Raw genomic sequence first — 20,028 nt, forward strand, 5'->3', positions numbered from 1 at the left:
AATCTGCTTCTACAGTCTGAAATTGATTAAACATGCAATCAGGATGCATTCATAATTATTGGTGATTGGAATACAAAAGTTAGAAACAAAGAAGAATTGGTAGCTGGAAAATATGGCCTTGGTGATAGAAACAATGCCGGAGATTGAATGATAGACTTTTGCAAGATCAACGACTTCTTCTTTGCAAATACCTTCTTTTACCAACATAAATGGTGACTATACACATGGACCTCACCAGATGGAATACATAGGAATCAAATCGACTACATCTGTGGAAAGAGACGATGGAAAAGCTCATCAGTCAGAACAAGGCCAGGGACCAAATGTGAACAGATCTTCAACTGCTCATATGCAACTTCAAGTTGAAACTGAAGAAAATAGAGCAAGTCCACAAGAGCCAAAATACGACCTTGTGTATATACAACTTGAATTTAGAGACCATCTCAAGAATAGATTTGACACTTTGAACACTAATGACAGAAGACCACACAAGTTGTGGAATCACGTCAAACATGAAGAAAGCAAGAGGTCATTGAAAAGAAAGAAAAGACCAAGATGGATGTCAGAGGAGACTCTGAAACTTGCTTTCAAACATTGAGCAGCTAAAGCAAAAGGAAGAAATGATGAAGTAAAAGAACCAAACAGAAGATTTCCAAGGGCGGGTTGAGAAGACAAAGTAAAGTATTATAATGACATGTGCAAAGAGCTGGAGACAGAAAACCAAAAGGGAAGAACATGCTTGGCATTTCTCAAGCTGAAAGAACTGAAGAAAAAATTTAAGTCTTGAGTTGCAATAGTGAAGGATTCTGTGGGGAAAATATTAAATGATGCAGGAAGCATCAAAAGAAGATGGAAGGAATACACGGAGTCATTATACCAAAAAATCGACGCTCAACCATTTCAAGAGGAAGCGTGTGATCAGGAACTGATGGTACTGAAGGAAGAAGTCCAGGCTGCTCTGAAGGCATTGGCGAAAAGCAAGGGTCCAGGAATTGATGGAATATCAATTGAGATGTTTCAACAAACAGATGCAGTGTCGTAGGTGCTCACTTGAATAGGCCAAGAAATTTGGAAGACAGCTACCTGGCCAACCAACTGGAGGAGATCCATATTTATGCCTATTCCCAAGAAAGGTCATCCAACCGAATGCAGAAATTATCAAACAATATTATACAGAAGCAATCAGGAGACAGAAAGGGCCACATAAATCAGAGACTGCATCAGCCTGAGACCAGGAGAACTAGATGGTGCCTGGCTACAACTGATGAGTGCCCTGACAGGGAACACAACAGAGAATCCCTAATGGAGCAGGAGAGCAGTGGGATGCAGACCTCAAATTCTTGTAAAAAGACCAGACTTAATGGTCTGACTGAGACTAGAAGGACCCAGGAGGTCATGGCTCCCAGACCTTCTTTTAGACCAAGACTGGAACCATGCCCAAAGCTAACTTTTCAGACAGGGATTGGATTTGACTATAAGATAGAAAATGATACTGATGAGGAGTGAGCATCTTGGCTTAAGTAGGCACGTGAGATCACGTGGGGAGCTCCTGTCTAGAGGGGAGATGAGAAGGCAGAGGGAGACAGAGGATGGCTGAATGGACATGGGGAATACAGGGTGGAGAGAAGGAGTGTGTTATCTGATTAGGGAGAAGCAACTAGGAGTACATAAAAGAAAAAAAAGTTTTTTTTTTTTCTTTTATAGCAAAAAAAAAACAAGGTGTATATAAATTTTTATATGAGAGACTGGCTGGATTTGTAAACTTTCACTTAAAGCACAATAAAAAAAAAAAAAAAAGAAGAAACTGAAAAACAAAAAGATCACATGCAAGCAAAATTTTGCTGAAGATCATTCAAAAGTGGCTGCAGGAGTATATCGACAGGGAACTGCCAGAAATTCAAGCTGGATTCAGAAGAGGATGTGGAATGAGGGATATCATTGCTGATGTCAGATGGATCCTGGCTGAAAGCAGAGAATACCAGAAGGATGTTTACCTTGTTTTATGGATTATGCAAAGGCATTTGACTGTGTGAGATGATGACAAATTATGGATAACATTGCAAAGAATGGGAATTCCAGAACACTTATTGGTACTAATGAGGAATCCTTACATAGATCAAGAGGCAGTTGTTCAGACAGAACAAGGGGATACTGTGTGGTTTAAAGTCAGGAAAGGTGTGTGTCATGGCTGTGTCCTTTCACCATACCTATTCAATCTGTATGCTGAGCAAAGAATCCCAGAAGCTGGACTATATGAAGAAGAAGGGGGCATCTGGATAGGATGAAGACTCATTAACAACCTGCATTATGCAGATGACACAAGGTTTCTTGCTGAAAGTGAAAAAGAGCTGAAGCACTTACTGATGAAGCCTTCAGTATGGATTACATCTCAGCATAAAGAAAACAAAAATCCTCACAACTGGACCAGTAAGCCACGTCATGATAAACAGAGAAAAGATTGAAGTTGTCAAGGATTTCATTTTACTGGGATCCACAACCAACACCCATGGAAGCAGCAGTCAAAAAATCAAAAGATGCATTGTATTGGGCAAACCTGCTGCAAAGAACCTCTTTAAAGTGTTGAAAAGCATAGATGTCACCTTGAAGACTCAGGTGTGCCTGACCCAAGCCATGCTATTTTCAATCGCATCATATGCATGTGAAAGCTGGACAGTGAATAAGGAAGACTGAAGAAGAATTGACGCCTTTGAATTGTGGTGTTGGCGAAGAATATGGAATATACCATGGACTGCCAACAGAACGAACAAATCTGTTTTGGAAGAAGTACAACCAGAATACTCCTTAGAAGAAGGATGGAAAGACTGTGTCTTACATACTTCGGACCTGTTGTCAGGAGGGATCAGTCCCTAGAGAAGGACATCGTGCTTGGTAAAGTACAGGGTCAGCAGAAAAGAGGAAGACACCCAACAAGGTGGATTGACACAGTGGCCGTACCAATGAGTTCAAGCGTAACAATGATTATAATGATGTCTCAGGACCGGGCAGCGTTTCATTCTGTTGTACATACGGTCGCTGTGAGTCGGATCCTACTGGATAGCACCTAACAACAACAGCAAATACTTGATATCTCTGTGTTGAATGAAAAATGAAAACAAGCAAAAAACCCCAGCAACTACAATAGAATCCAAGGTATTTCCCTGCTCAGACAGAAGGCTGAGGTTTTGAAAAAGCTTCAGGCCTCTCTTGCCTGCCCTGCCATCCTGCTTCCTTTCCTAGCCTCTAGATCCCTATCTGCAACCTATTGTTATTTGATTGTCATTATGTCCCTAGTCAAAGTCTATCTTATAAACGAGTTAAGGTGTGCCTACCACATCCTTCCCCTTTTTACTGGGTTTGTTTTTAGTAGAAAATGGAAAATCCTTCAGGATGGAAAGTAAAGAGGTTAAGTATGAGCAATTTGGTTGCTATTTGGGCAGGAGGCCCTGCCAATTGTCCCTCAAATCCCACTTCCTAAGTGGTCTCATATACTATCCCACCCAACACCTTGGAGTCAATTCCAACTCATAGTGACCCCCTGTAGGACAGAGTAAAACTGCCCCATAGGGTTTCGTAGGCTGTAAATTTTCACAGAAGCAGACTGCCGCATCTTTCTCCCACAGAGCTCCTAGGGGCCCGAACTACCCACCTTTCAGTTGGCAGGAGAGTGCTTAACCACTGCGCCACGAGGGCTCCTTTTATATACTATAAGACAGTATTTTTCTAAGTAGGTCCTTAGACCTGGATCAAAATCACTTTGGGAACTTGTTAAAGATGCAGAATCTTACTGAATCAGAATCCAGAAGGGTTCTTGTTGCATTCTTCATATGCTCCCTGGGAGATTCTTATGAGTAAAGAGTGAAAACCATACTATAAATACATTCTTTTCTCACATGTGTGTTTCAGGAAAAATACTTCTTCCTTTCTTAGGGCAAGTGTACCTTCTATCATGACCCGCCTGCCTTCTCGTGCGGGAGTGTATGGGTTCATTATGCTATGTTGACAGCTGTGCACTTTTTCTTTTTTGTTTCCATGTTGGCCACAATAAATTTTTATTTTCCTTTTAGAAAGTTCAATTAGACTTATTCCTCATAAGCAGAGTAAGAAGCCCTGGTGCTTAATGGTTAAGCTCTGAACTGCTAACTGAAAGGTAGGCAGTTAGAACCCACCAGGCAGCTGCCACAGGAGAAAGATGTGGCAGCTTGCTCCGGTAAAGATTTCAGCCTTGGAAGCCCTATAGGGCAGTTCTACTGTGCTCTATAGGGTCACTGTGAGTTGGAAAATTATTCAACACACTCTCCTTTCAAAGAAACAGAGAGTAAATATAAAGCATATGGATGAATTTGGTGGCATTTTAAATCATAAGAGGAAATGAGCCAGGAAGAAGTAACCTCAGCTGGAATGTGGCTTGCAACCAGAAGTACTGAATGTGACACACCTGGTGTGAGTTTGGGACATGTGGGTGGGGCCTTCAATGGCCAGAACTGCTGCTAGACTTCAGCCTTATGCCTTCTCTGAAGGTAAACCTCTGGACCCTCCCCAACCATGGGAATTCAGTGCTGATGCCAGTGGGAAAAATCCCACCAGTCCAGTCAACCTACGACTACTGACTGAATCTCCTAAATTGCAGCAGAGTTTACCTCCCATGCAAATCTTGGCACAGAGTCCAGGCTAAATTGGCACACACTCCCTCCTGTCTGTTTGGGTGACTCACTGAGTGTTCAGAGCACATTTTCCCTTCACTGGCTGCCAGCTGTAGCTATTGGCTCACTCATTCTCTGTCCAGAGCAACTCGGCACTGCTCCTGTGCTAATACAGTCCCTTGCACTGATGTGCAGTTGTGTAGGACTGTCTAGAAGAGCACAAAGCTCTACTTACCACAAGGCTGTCACATCTACTGGGATGTGAAACATGGAACCTTACCTCTCCCTACCTGTTGCTACTTACTTATTCTATTTGTGACTTCCGAGTATACAGATACTTCACAAACTACAAAGGTATGAGAGTGCCAGCGGTCAGGAAATCAAAGGCAAATGCCCCCCCTCTTTCATCTGTGTCTTAAGATGAGAAATGAAGGACTTATGTATCTGGAAATATGGGCAATTTTCTCCTTTCTGTGCAATCTATATCACTTACGTATAGTTAGAAATGCATTATTCGGAGCTGGTATATGGACAGAGATTTCATGTAAGTTAATATCTTCCCGACTAAATTACTGTCTTTGTTAAGAGCAGGGATGCAGTCTCCAACGACTTTTATGTCTTCCCTGAGCCTAATACAGTGTCAAGGTCAATGCAGCCTTAGAAAGGCTTGCTGAAAGAATGAATGGGGCAAGCTCCCGTGAAAAAGCCAAGCATGTTGAAGGAAGGGCTGTGTTGCCAGTCATATTAATTTTTTCCACACACTTTCTACACCATCAAGGGAAGGTTTCTCTTATTCTTGGATAGGAAAAACTACATAATAAGTCAGTCTGCAGTAACCTAATTTCACTTCATGGGTCAAACAAGTAGCCAGAATGAAGTTTTAAAGAAAAAGTGTTTATGGGCATCTGCGTACACAACCGAGGCTGAGTATTTTATGTGAATTTGTGCATGTGTATGGATGTCTAAATTTTTCCAGTTACTCTTTAGTTGATGGAAGAGGCAGTAGAGTCACATGAACTTTGGAAAGACAGGCAGTATATACAGTGGTTAAGATCTGGGCTCTGGAACCCGAATTTGAATCCTGGCTCAAACACATCCTAGTTGAGTAAACACGTTTGATAGCATTTAACCTCACTAAGCCCTCAGGTTCTTCATTTATCAATGCACATAATAGAATCACCTTAATAGGGTTGTGGTTATAATTAAATGAGATGATTGATGCCAAGCGCTTAGCAAGGTAACTGGTATATAGTAAAGTGATCGATAATAAACAAATAATAGCTATTATTATTATTTGGATGGGGAAATTAATTAAAGACTGATAATCCTGTTTTGGTTTGCTTCTAATGTTGATATGAATTCCTGAGTAGTTTACCCTGAGAGAAAAGGGAAAAATTATCAAACTATCATGAAAAACAAAAATAAATTAAATAAATGAAACTAAATAAAAGTGTTTGGTGCAATTTCATTGGCCTGTTATTAACGCTTTACCTCACAGAAAGTTGGCAATATAAGGGTTTTGTGGAAGACAGAAATGTTCCATCATTTCTATTCCCAAATATGTAGCTAGTGTTCTTACTGACTCTTTCAAAAGTTGAATTTCAAGCTTATGTAACTGCATGGAATTACTTGATGATTTGAGTGATCCCAATTTATTGTGACAACTTGGAACCATAAGCCATTTTCCAAGCCATTCCAAATAGATAAAAATCATCTACTGTCAATATAACTGGGATTTAAGGAAAAAAAAAATGGCAGAAGGTATGTTTTTCATGTGCTCCCATAGTTTTTGAGGGCTGTTCCATCCTGAGCTATGAGAGAGAATTGATTTTATTCCAATGGCTTCTGTGTTAGAAGAGATATAAGAAATATGCTCACCACTCGCACAGTTTAAGTTTCAAAATGTAGCTAAATGACAGGGAGATATTTATAGGAAAAAGCTTTGAACCTTCTGGAAAAATAACATCTTTTTCCAATTGAGATATCACGAGTAATACTGATTATGTCTTACACAACACTAAATAAGAGATCACATATTTTAATTAATAATAAAATTGAACATAATGTGCTTTAAAACCAAACTTGGAGGGAAGTTTTATTCACTAAAAATGAATATTTCTTGAACAAAACAAATTCTAATGCGGAAGGACTTGTTTAATTTATATTTCCCAATGAACTCTATTTGACCTTTGCTTCAAGGAAAGCTGTCTGGAATGCTCCACCCTTAAAAGGGGATCAATTTATTACATCCATGAGTAAAGAATGCCCAAGCAATGGCTCACTACTTGACAGAGGAAAAAAAAATAAAATAAGTATGTCAAGTCCTTTTTGTTTGTGAAAAGTTCAGTTCTTAGATTTATCCTCAATACATTGCAGTACAAGGGACTCGGAGCTCTGTGGCTTAGCTTTGTAGTTCAGTTGTGAATAATAAGGTATACGAAGCATTAATTAATATTGTAAAAAGTGGGTGATATCTAGTCTGGAGTGAATCAAAACTCTGCTGAGATAATAGTTTTGGATCAAGACTTGCCTTCTTGGCTTGAAATTACACTCAGTCAAATCTACACTTTTCAGACCATATCTTGCTTGACCGATCTGAAACATTTGACAGTGTTAACCAAACTTGCGTGCATGAAACATTCTTCCTTGGCTTCCGTGATACTCCACTCTCCTAGTTCCTTTCTGCCTTGGGAGGACCCCTCTTTCTTGTCTGATCCTTTAGTAGTTGATCTTCCTGGATTTTGTCATGATCTTGTTAAATCTCACACCATACACACAGTCCCTTGGTGACATCATGCATTTATGATATCAACTACTACACATAAGGTAGAGTCTAAAATCTGTATTTCTTGAGATTTAAATTCTTATTTCTAAATTCTTAGCTTTTTTTTTTTTTTCCACTTGGATGTTCTTCAGGCACCCCAAACTTAACAAGTCCAAAGTGAATTCATTATTTTCTACTCTGCTTTTCCTATCCACCACTTAGTTGCCCAATTTGGAAACCTAGGTGTCACCTTGACTTCCCCTCTCCCATTATTCCCTACAAATAAGTTACCAAGACCTGCTGTTTCTACATTAGAAACATATCATATGCTTATCTGTCTCTGCCTGTGTCTTAGCTCAAATTCTTATCACTTGTCCCCTGAGCACTGCCTCAGACTCCTAACTGGTCTTCCCTGACTATATCCGTCTTGCCCCAGAGTGTACAAAATAGATACATGATCATTTCTCTCTCCCAATTAAAACCCTCCAAAATTTCCTATCATCCTTATGATCATGTTCATACTTGTAAGCATTAACATAAAAGATCCCTTATGTTCTGAATTCTCCCCCTTTTCTTTTTTAGCCTTTCAAGCTTCACTTCTAGTCATTTGCCTTCTTGTACTCTGAACGATCTGTTTTCTGTTTTTCCTCTGGGCCTTTGCCTATGTAGTTACTGAACGATCTGTTTTCTGTTTTTCCTCTGGGCCTTTGCCTATGTTCTTCCCTCTGCCTGGAACAATCCCTACTTGTTTGCCTGGCTTAATCTGACCCATGCTTTCAGGTGGGAAACCTTCCCTGATCCTCTCTCCAATTTCAAGTCTGAGCTAGATGCTCCTCTTTACTACCTTTATAAGATTGGATGGATTTACCTTTCATGACACTTAAGGAAATTTTTTTTCCAGTGGTTATTTACCTATCTGCCTCCTCCAAGAGCTATCTGAGGGCAGGAGCTATATCTGTTCAACACTGTATTCCTAATACCTTCCTCAGTACTTGGTACATGGAAGGTACTCAACAGATACATGTTTCAGAATTAACAAATTATTGAATTAAAATTCAAGGAATTCAAGGTGATTCAAAAATCTTGCTTTATTTTGGAGTCATGAAACATCAGATGAGGTTCTTTTGGTGTCTTAGTTATCTAACCCTGCTATAACAGAAATACCACAAATAGGTGGCTTTAACAAACAGAGTTTTATTTTCTCAATGCTTAGGAGGCTAGAAGTCCAAATTCAGGATACTGGCTCTAGGGGAAGGCTTTCTCTCTCTGTCAGCTTTTGGGGAAGGTCCTTGCCTCTTCACCTTCTATTCCTTGGCCCTTTAGTGATCTTCATGTGGCATGGCTTCTGTCTTCTCCCATTTCTTCTTGCCCCACCATCCGGATCAGTTTTTTTTATATGTCAAAAGTGATTGGCTTAAAACACACGCTTAACATAACAATGAAAACCTATTCCCAAGTGGAATTATAACCACAGGTATGGGGCTAGGATTTATGACACATATTTTGGGGGGACACAATTCAGTCTACAACACTCATAACTTGTGCATCCTTGACTCACACCCCAGACATGAGAGTGATAGATAGTAGACAAATGAACTGAGGCTACCACAGCCCCCAACTGGAATTCCAGGAGTCTTCTCTGTGCCTTTGTAAGAGGGCAGAGAAAGGCCTTACAAGATATGTTTTTGAAGGCATTATGTGTCCCTGAATCCATGGAAACAGTCAATTCCCACACTCATGGCTTTTGGAAACTCATGTGGAATCCAGGATGTTGGACTTGACGATCAAATCAAGCTTGTCAGTGGCTATAGACTGACAAAAGAGTTTGGTGTTTCCATAAAGTTTTCTGCATCAAAGTGAACCTAGTGGTTGTTTACCTATAGCTCTGCCAAAGGCCTCTCTGGACTGTGATGCATCAGGAACAAAACCACCATGAACATGTTCTCAGGCCTCCACTCTGCTGCAGTTGCATGAAAATAGAAGTTGTCAAACATATTGAAGAGCCTACTTTCTGAATTCTGCAGGACTGTTCAGAGGGCTTGGAATGGCCACATGCTCACAATTAGAACAAAAAAGAAGGATAAGTGAGGAACTGAGAATCACATATTTTTTTCCAAGTTAGATTTATCTGTAAGCTTTACATATGTGCAAATATATTTCGAATGATCTGCTATGAATAATGGTTTTGTAATTAGTAGCCATTTTGCTTTATCCTTATGTGTGAAGTAAAAAGAAACTTGCTTTGCTGACTTTTTCCCCTTCATTTTACTCTTTGGTAAGTATCGAGTTTTTAGGGGATGCTAGTCTTTTTTTTTTTTTTTTAGTCTTTACAGCCAAACTGAAAAAATTGCTAAGAATTTAAAGGACATTCCAGCTGAGTTCAAGCTGTGTTTGGGTTTGGCAACATATTTTTCTTCGGCAATGAAAAGGCTGTTTGATTCTTGTGATTTGATAGACCTCAAACAGGCTCTCACACAAACTGTTGTCCTTAGGATGTAGATGTGGAAGAAACCAAGAATTGAGAACAAAATTTGCCTCAAAATGAAGCAAACAAACAAGGATTTTAAAAGATAGAGGGAAATTGCTTTTAATCAAAAGCTTTGATTTTTTGAGCATCTTATATTTTGATTTTCAACATTTTTTCCAAATTCTGAAAGTTACTATATTTTCTCTGCTGTTGCCGTTATATATTTCTATACATAAACAGCTGGGAGAAAGTGATTTGGCCATTTTCAAGGCTTGAAAGAAAAATAACCACTACCTATAAATACCTATTATATGCCATAATATTTAACACATATTGTCTCATTTAATTTTCACAACTTCCCTACCCAACAGTGTTACTTTCCTCACTTTGCAGATGGGCAAAGTGAAGTGATTTGCCCAAAGACACACATATAGTAAGCCGGCTCTTGCCTCAGGACCTTTCTGGCTGCTGATCCCTATTTCTGGAATGTTCTGCCCCGGGACTTCCCCAGGCTCACTACCTCTCTTAGAAATACCTTCCCTTCCCTACTTTGTCTGAATGACTTCTATTTCCTTCAAAGTTCAGTCCTTTAAAGAAGTTTTCTCTGATTCTCCTTCACCCATCACCAGTTGGGTGCCCTCCTAAGTTCCACTGGACAGTGAGCCTGCCTCTGTCAAGGACTTACCACAAACATATTGAGCCTCTGTTTAGTCATTCACACCGCCTGGACCGTGAACTCTGGTTCATAGCTGAAACTATGCCATCTCCATATCCTCAGTGAGTCACCTAGTCTTAATAAACAATTAATGTTTGTGGAATCAAAGAATAAATGAATTAGTAACTTCTGTAAGAATTGTATAATCATTCCATCATGTTGTCTTAAAACAAACCTCTATATCCATTAAAAATTCCTCTCCTCAGCCCTGGATACCCTGGTGGTGTAGTGGTTAAGTGTTACGGCTGATAATCAAGAGGTCAGCATTTCGAATCTGCCAGGCACTCCTTGGAAACTCTATGGGGCAGTTCTACTCTGTCCTATAGGGTTGCTATGAGTAGGAATCAACTCGACGGCAGTGGGGTTGGTTTGGGTTTTTCTCAGCCCTCCCCAGTGGAGGCCATTCACTAAAAGAGATAAAGGAGGCTGTTTACTCCTTTTCCTTCAGGCAGCCTTCATACTGTCTTGCAACATAATCACTAAATTTCACCTCAGAAGAAAGGTCACATTAGTCATCATACGGCTCCTCCAGATTTGCATTACTTCTGGGTTTCATATTCTGGGACAGAGAAAATAGAGCCTGAGGTAAGGATTAAATGGTAATATTTTATTTGGGAGTAAATCCCAGGACTGTGACAGTGAGAGAAAAGGAAGCAAGGTAGGGAACCCTGGGTAGCCATGAAAGGTGAAGCTTTATCATTCCAGAAACTTCTTCACACTGAAATGCAAAGAGATACTTCCTGTTTCTTGGCAGGTGCACACACTTGGTCACAGCAGATGTTTTCAGGCAGGCTAACTGGGAATAGGGGAGATGGGATTTTTATCTGTCCAGTTTTCTCCTGTGGGGAGTTAACTGCCCAGGAATTCCAGACTGGAACATCCAACAATTTTGGCAGCCTCTTGGAAGCCAGATGCATACCTTGTGGTGAGACGTTTCACCAAATCAAGATGAAAAAAAAAAAAAAAAATGTGTCTGTCAGTTTGTTGTACTGTGGGGACTTGCATGTTGCTGTGACACTGGAAGCTATGCCACTGGTATTCAGATACCAGCAGGGTCACCCGTGGAGGACAGGTTCAGCTGAGCTTCCAGACTAAGACTAGGAAGAAGGACCCAGCCAGCTACTTCTAAAAAGAATTAGCCAGTGAAAACTTTATGAATAGCAGCAGAACATTGTCATGTCAAGGATTTCATTTTACTTGGATCCACAATCAACAGCCACGGAAGCAGCAGTCAAGAAATCAAAAGGTGCATTGCATTGGGCAAATCTGTTGCAAAAGACCTCTTTAAAGTGTTGAAAAGCAAAGATGTCACCTTGAAGACTAAGGTGCGCCTGAACCAAGCCATAGTATTTTCAGTTGCATCATATGCATGTGAAAGCTGGACAATCAATAAGGCAGACCGAAGAAGCATTGATGCCTTTGAATTGTGGTGTTGGTGAAGAGTATTGAATATACCATGGACTGCCAAAAGAACGAACAAATCTGTCTTAGAAGAGGTAAAACCAGAATGCTCCTTAGAAGCAAGGATGATGAGACTGGGTTTTACATACTTTGAACATGTTGTCAGGAGGGATCAGTCCCTGGAGAAGGACATCATGCTTGGTAGAGTACAGGGTCAGTAGAAAAGAGGAAGACCCTCAACGAAGTGGATTGACACAGTGGCTGCAACAATGGGCACAAGTATAACAACGATTGTAAGGATGCCATAGGACTGGGCAGTGTTTCATTCTGTTGTGCATAGGGTCGCTATGAGTTGGAACTGACTCAAAGGCACCTAACAACAACAACAACAAGGAGAAAAAAATCACATCAGATGGCAAAATGGTAGACAATTCACACAATACCGTGAATCATGGCCTAGCCAAGTTGACAGATATTTTGGGGGGACACAATTCAATTCGTGACAGTGTGTTTTAACCCAATCACTTTTGAGCTACAAGAAGAGCAGACTAGGCACAGAAGAAGGAAGCACAGGTGGGAGAAGGTAAATACCACACCACATGATGATCCCTGAAGAACCGAGGAACAGAAGATCTTTCAAAAGAGACAAGAAACTTCCCCCAGGGCCGTCAGAGAGAAAGCCTTCCCCTAGAGACAGCGCTCTGAAATAGGGCTTCTAGTCTCTTAAACTGTGAGACAATAAATTTCTGTTTCTTTGTGCCACACACAGTATTTCTGTTACAGTAGCACTAAGAAACTAAGACACCGGGTAAGGTTTTGCAACAAACCAGTCATGCTGGACACAGAATCTTTTGCTGGTGTTGGGACACTTAGGTGATTTAGGTGGCCATTTCTTCCTGCTTTTACACAACTAAGCCTCCTTACTACCAGCCATTATGGTTGGAATGGCAGGCATATATAGAAATGAATCAGGGGGCAACGAAAGAGGGTTTTAAAAGCAGCCTACTAGATGTATTTGTCATAATATCTGCTTTTGATAGAAGAATCCTAGAAGTTTTGTAAAATTTCTTAAGTTCTCCTAGCATGTGATTTCTGCCTTCTCCCACAAAGTGAGAGATAAGTTCTAGTGTAAAGTCAAGTATGTTTCTCACAAGGCTAACTCTCTGGTTCTCTTCTTTCCATATATTGTTAATGAAGGAATGTTGGGAGATTCTAGGAAAAAGACATGTAGGCATTTGGAATTTTATGAGAAAGAGCATGTCAAAATTGGGAGTTTGGAAACGGTAGATATGCTTTCATAGGAGGTGAGTAAAAGCTGTCACCTTGAACATATTAAAAAGGGGTCTCCTCTATTCCAACTCTCAAAATTAGCTTAACAGGGACCCTGTCTGGCAGGTTAACATTCCTTCATATTATCATTGAATCTCCTCTCTATAGAGAAACTGTCTTTAGTGAAAAAGAAAATTCAACTCCAGAAGTGGTATTTTGCCAGCTATATCTTTTTTAATCTCCCTGATGAACTCAGAGTAGCTGTGGAAATTCTAATTTCCTATCTTGGGTCAGGTTCAGAAATGTGCTTACTTACATGCTTCAAATTGACTTATCAACTTATGAACCAAGAAATGATAGATATATTTTTTGGCTATGTTTAAAAGTGCCTTGCTCAGATTTTAAAGGTCAGGGCATTTTAGGGTCAGGATTTTTTCCATAATTTTTCTATTTAACATATTCACTTCCATTAAAATCTAATTTTCTCTACTAAAAAGGTGTTAGGCTTTACGGATCCCTCATGGAAATTGTACTTTGGGTGAACATTACCTCATCCAAATGTATGTGCCCAGTGAACCTGTCATCAAGTGGACTTGATGCCTTAATTTTTTGCTTTTGTATCAAGATGCCTAAATGGTTACTTATGCAGGCTTTGTGAGGGGAATTAGGGGAAATAAAGGGAATAAAAGTATATGGCAATTACAAGGGTTCGAACAGAGCACAACTGGTATGCTAGCATCTGGTGCTAAGATTTCAGGGCAAGCCAGATTATCTCTTGAGAATCAAAATGAGGGTAACTAGGATCAATTCATTTACTCAAGAGTTGGGTCGAATCCATGAGCTCCACAAAGATAAATGTGTCATGGATTTTGCTCTCAAGGGTGACAAGACACATCCTTTGTCCATTCATTCAACACCCACTTTCTGAGTACTTTTTATCTACTGAGGTAGGCTCTGGAGATACAAAGCTACATGGCACAAATCTTTAGGAGTGTTAAATATAATGCCTGGTGTAAAATAATAGACTGTGGATAAGGACCAGATATGCATAGTTGGTATTCACAGGATACAACAGTTACATGCCTGCAGGCAGGAATTAGAAAGGGCTTCATGAAGGAGGCAGCATTTTGTCTGAACTTGAAGGATGGGCAGGATTGGAAATGTAGGGATGATAAGGAAGTGTGTCCTCTAGAGAAGAAACATCATGATTGAAAACAACAATAAAAACTCATTGCCTTCAAGTCAATTCCAACTCATAGTGACCTTATCAAACTCTAACATTCTCTAATTAGGCAATTCCAAGCTGAAGTGATCCAAAACAGCTCCTCACCACTGTGGCAAACTGAAGCCAACAGTGCAGGTCCTCCAATGAGCAGTCAAAGGAACCTGAGAGAAGATCATCACCAGGTGAATTTCACGTGTCATTGTGGGTGTGCCATGTTAGACCATGTTTTCTGAAGAAAATTTGCATGGACTCACTGATTTAATACTTGTGGACTTATATTCTAAGTCAGAGACCTTAGAAAAATTCTAGAAAGTTTTCTCAGAGAACTGGATAAACCAAAAGCCACATTTTATAGCACATTTTATTTGTTGTTGTTAGGTGCCATGGGTTCAGCTTCTGACTCATAATGACCCCGTGTACAATGCAAAGAAATGTTGCCCAGTCCTGCACCATCCCCACTATCAGTTGTGGATTGGGCCATTGTGATCCACAGAGTTTTCAGTGGCAGACTTTTAGAAATAGATCATCAAGTCTTTCTTTCTAGTCTGTCTTAGTCTGGAAACTGCTGAAACCTGTTCAGCATCATAGTAACGCACAAACCTCCATTGATGGGCTTCCAATGAGGTTTATTGGCCGGGAAACGAACTCGGGTCTCCGCGAGAATTCTACCACTGTACCAGTACTGCCTTCACGCTTTATTTAGGAAGCAAGTTATTCTCCGTATTGGAAAGTCCTGAGAGAGAATCTGTAATGTCACAGGCTGCTGCTTCCCTGCTCAACAGCTAACAATGATATTCTTGCTTACATTTCAGTTTGCCTTCAATTTTGCTTATTTCAGTTGTTCTAATTTACTAGTAGGCACTTTATTTGGTAAAGTAGAGGGTCAGAAAAAAATGAAAGAAACCCTCAATGAGATGGAGTGACAAAATAGCCACAATAATGGACTCAAACATATCGATGATCATGAAGATGGCACAGGGTCAGGCAATCTTTTGTTCTATTATACCTAAGGTCATCGTGAGTCCAAGCCAACTCTACGGCAGCTAACAACTTCAGCCAACAAAGCATCAAAGTGACCTGAAAGTGCCCAAATTTAAATACATATTTTGTGCAGCATTAAATTTGTATCTGCATTGCCTTCCCAACTACACTGTCACCTCCTTAACGCCAGCGTGATGTTATCTGTGTTTTTTCTTAATAAAATAATACAGTCTTATGAAATTTTTTTAATGAAATTAGGGTGAACACAAATGTTGGCTGATTCCTAGCAGAGATAGCATAGATCTGAAGCTTTTTCTCTAAGATATTAACTTCCAGAGAGTAGGTTCAGAAATAAGTGTTTCCCATGGTTGAGGCAAATAGAATGGTTTAAATATTTTTTTCTCTCTTATTACCGAGTTAGGGCTATTAGAATCTGCCAAATGGAATTGCCAAATCCTGCACAGCCTTGCCCTTATGTCTCCTTGGAGGATCAGGATGAGTTTGTTTACTTGAGACTACGTTAATATTGCAATGAATGGATACCCTTTCACTTGCTATCCTTGGCCTGTGCACTAAACTATCACGATCTCGCTGATTTTTTGAATTTTATTATTCCTTTCTTGTTTCTTCTGTTATTATAAAGATATTTGAATGATTGTCACATTTAATACAGTTTTAAAACCTCCTTTACATTCTCTTAAAATGTATTTTGAGCATTTTTGCACATCATTAAATAATCTTTTACAACATAATTTTAATATCTGCAGAGTGTTTCATGGTATGATTATATACATTTTTACTCTTTATGTTAATACATAATAGTTATAAAAAATGCTTTCAATATGACAAATATATATGGCTTTCTTTGCTTACTATTCTAAATTTCTCTGTCTTCTTCAGAGTTAATCACTATCAATGTCATGAAGCTCATTGCTTTGGCATTATATATATGTTTACATCAGTATATGTAAATAAAATTGATTCTTTTACAAATTTAAATAATTGAATATTGATTAGACATAATTAGATACAAAAGTGCATTTCTAAAGTATTTGCAAGGTATTAAAAATAACAGTACTACAAAACCTGGGAATCTACCAACTAGCTTGAAATATGACATTACTCAGAAACCAATTTTGAATTTTTCTAACTACCTTTTCCTCTCTAGCCCTGAAAAATTATCACTAACTGAAAATTCTGTAAATTGTTTCAGAGCTTTGCTTTATAATTTTAGTATATATATTTACAGTCCTGAAAATGTATTTTTAATTACTATATAGTTTTGAATACTATATAGGTAAGATCATTTTTTCTGAATGTTTTATATTACAGTTTTGCCTTTCACATTTATGTCTTTAGTTCACCTGGAATTGATTTTTGTATATTCTCTGAGGCAGAGGTTAAATTTTAGTTTTCCCAATTGTATGACTAATAGTCTTAGCACTCTTGATTGTAAAATTATCTCATTTCCACTTATTTGCAATGCCAGTTTTATCACAAACCAATTTTCCTATGTATATGAGTTTGTTTCTGAGAACTCTTTTCTGATCCTTTTATTTATTTGACTTCTGCTATGAGTAGTAATCAACTGACTACATTGGGTTTGGTTTCTTTGTTTCTTGCATTTCATTATGGAGCCCTGGTGGTGCAGTGGTTAAGAGCTGGCTGCTAACCAAAAGTCAGCAGTTTGAATCCACCAGCCACTCCTTGGAAACACTATGGGCAGTGTCTACTCTGTCCTATATGGTCATTAAGAGTCAGTATCAACTTGACAGCAATGCAGTTGGTTTTTTTGGTTTTGACAATTATTGTAGCTTTACCATTGAATTATTGTAGCTTTAAGGTGATTTTTGATATCTGTTAAGGCAACTTTCTCCAAGGACTACTACATGTTCTCTCTTCCTCCTCCTCCTCTTCATCCTTTTTCTTCTTTAGTGTTTGACTATTCTTGGTTCTTTGCTGTTTCATAGGTATTTTAGATTCAGTGTTTCCATTTCCACGGATACCACTGTTAGGGTTTTGATTGGAAGAGCACTGAATCCATAAGTCAATTTAAGTAACACTGATGTCTTTACAATATTAATCTTCCAATTGATAAATATGGTATAAATCTCCTCTTATCTGGAGCCCAGATGGCCCTGTGCTTAAGAGTTACTGTGAGCTACCGCTGCTAACCAAAAGGTCGACAGTTTGAATCCACCAGCCACTCCTTAAAAACTCTATAGGGGCAGTTCTACTCTGTCCTATAGAGTCGCTATGAGTTGGAATTGACTAGACGGCAACGGTGTTTTTTTGTTGTTGTTTCCTATTCTTATATAGGTCTTCAGTAATGCTTTTCAATAAAGTTTTGTTATTTTGTCCTTGAAAGTCTTACTCACTTTGTTGGTTATTCTTACTTTATATTTTTGTTCTATTTTAAAGTGTCTCCTTATTGCTTATATACAGAAATGTCATTGATTTTGTATATTAATTTTGTGTTCATAAACCTCGCGAAAGTTCTTGTTAATTTTAATGAGCTATCTGTAAATCATTTGGCTTTTCTAGGTAGACAGTCATATAATCTGCAAATACGAAATTTTTAATCCTTTCTTCCCTCCCTCTTTTTTACCTTCCTTCCTTATAAAAAAAAAAAGTCCTTATAGGCTATTTTTTTCTAGGAATTTTCAAATTTACTGGCAAAATCGCCTTTATTATTTTGCTACATCTATATTTATGTCAGAAACCCTGGTGGCGTAGTGGTTAAGTGCTACGGCTGCTAGCCAAGAGATCAGCAGTTCAAATCCACCAGGCGCTCTTTGGAAACTCTATGGGGCAGTTCTACTCTGTCCTATAGGGTCGCTATGAGTCGGAATCAACTCGATGGGTTTGGTTTTGGTTTTTATATTTATGTCGCCATTAATTCATACTTTTGTGTGTGTATGTTTCCTTTTTTAAAAAATCACTATTGCCAGTGACTTATGGTTTTATTAGTCTTTTTGATGTACCATCTTTTGACTTTTTTGACTCTGTTTATTGTACATAAGTTTCTTAATCCATTAGTTTTTACCCTTTTTTAATTTTTTTCTTTGTTATATTCTCTTTAGGCTTTGGGTTTTTTATTTTCCTAAGCTGTTAAGATGAATGCTTAGCTGGTTAATTTTCACAATTTTTCTTTTTTTACTAGATGTGTTTAAGGATACAAATTTACTTCAGAGAAATTTATTGAGTGTGTTGAAGTAGTACTTGATTGTTGTTCGTATTCTCATTTTCTGTTATAATTATCTTATTTTTTATTATTTTATTTTTTAACTCATGGGTTATTTAGAAGTGTATTTCTTCACTTCAGAAGCTTGGAGGGTGTTTAGTGGTAATTAATTTGTAATTAATATTAACAATATTTGTTATTAATTTCTAATTTATTTAAATTGGGGTCTTAATGTATAATGTACATGATACATAGTGTTTTGAAATTTGCTTTATGGTCCAGTATGTGACCAAATTTTATAAATATTTTATGCATCCTCAAAAAACATGCTCGTTCTCTACTTCTTGGTGAAGTGTTCTTCATTTGTCCATTACATTAAGCTTATTAATTGTGTTTATGGCGGAGATTGACAATTCCATTTTCTTGAATACAAAAGAAAGTTACATTTCCTTCAGTTTGGTTGGACCTTAGGACTGTATTCTGTCCAGGAGGAAATTTTTTTTTTTAATATAAGACTATTGATCTTTACAATGTCATTAAAGTTGTTTCTCTCTTATGTCTCTTTGGCCAAGTAAATGCAAAGGATTTAATAGGCCCTAGAAGATGGAAGGAAACCCTGGTGGCATAGTGGTTAAGTTCTGTGGCTGCTAACCAAAGGGTCGGCAGTTTGAATCCTCCAGGCGCTCCTTGGAAACTCTATGGGGCAGTTCTACTCGGTCCTGTAGAGTCGCTATGAGTCGGAATCGACTCGACAGTCCTGGGTTTGGTTTAGAAGGTGGGAATGCTATGTAATTGATGGAGCTACAATTTCTGAATGCTTGGTAACAGTGATATGAGGAGAAACAAACTTCTATTGTGTTAAGCCACTAAGGCTTCAAGGTCTGATTAATATTGTATTAATATTAGTATTGCTCAAGTACTTATGTCCTCAATGACATTTTGTCTGTTTAATCTAGCAAATACTAAAAAAAATGTTAAAATATCCCACTCTGATAGTGGGTTTTTGAAATTTCTGCTAGTACGTCTATTATCTTTTTCTTTTTACATTTTGATTTATATTTTCTTTTTATAAAATTAGCTGCATATAAGCTTAGAATTATTGTATTTTCCTGGTGAATTTAGTCTTCTACCATTGTACAATTACTTTATAGCTCCAGTAATGCTCTTTGCATTAGAGTCTATTTTTTTTTTAATTTTTTTTTATAACTTTTATTAAGCTTCAAGTGAACGTTTACAAATCCAATCAGTCTGTCATATATAAGTTTACATACATCTCACTCCCTACTCCCACTTGCTCTCCCCCTCTTGAGTCAGCCCTTTCAGTCTCTCCTTTCTTGACAATTTTGCCTGCTTCCCTCTCTCTCTATCCTCCCATCCCCCCT

The 20,028-nt window shown here is 38.5% G+C and overlaps 1 protein-coding gene across 2 annotated transcripts in view; it reads left to right on the forward strand.

Moving 5' to 3' along the window:
* Nucleotides 1-20,028, forward strand: part of BCKDHB (branched chain keto acid dehydrogenase E1 subunit beta) — a 632,618-nt gene that overhangs the window by 342,637 nt on the left and 269,953 nt on the right. The window contains exon 10 of one of the 2 annotated variants that reach the window (XM_049896136.1): nucleotides 14,549-14,578. The exons of the other annotated variant lie outside the window; for it this stretch is intronic. Within the exon in view, the coding sequence (XP_049752093.1) occupies nucleotides 14,549-14,563 (15 nt within the window). The 3' untranslated portion in view covers nucleotides 14,564-14,578. Of the gene's footprint in view, nucleotides 1-14,548; nucleotides 14,579-20,028 lie in introns of those variants that run through there. 2 annotated transcript variants of the gene reach the window in all.

This window comes from Elephas maximus, chromosome 1, assembly GCF_024166365.1.
Source record: "Elephas maximus indicus isolate mEleMax1 chromosome 1, mEleMax1 primary haplotype, whole genome shotgun sequence".
NCBI lineage: Eukaryota > Metazoa > Chordata > Mammalia > Proboscidea > Elephantidae > Elephas > Elephas maximus.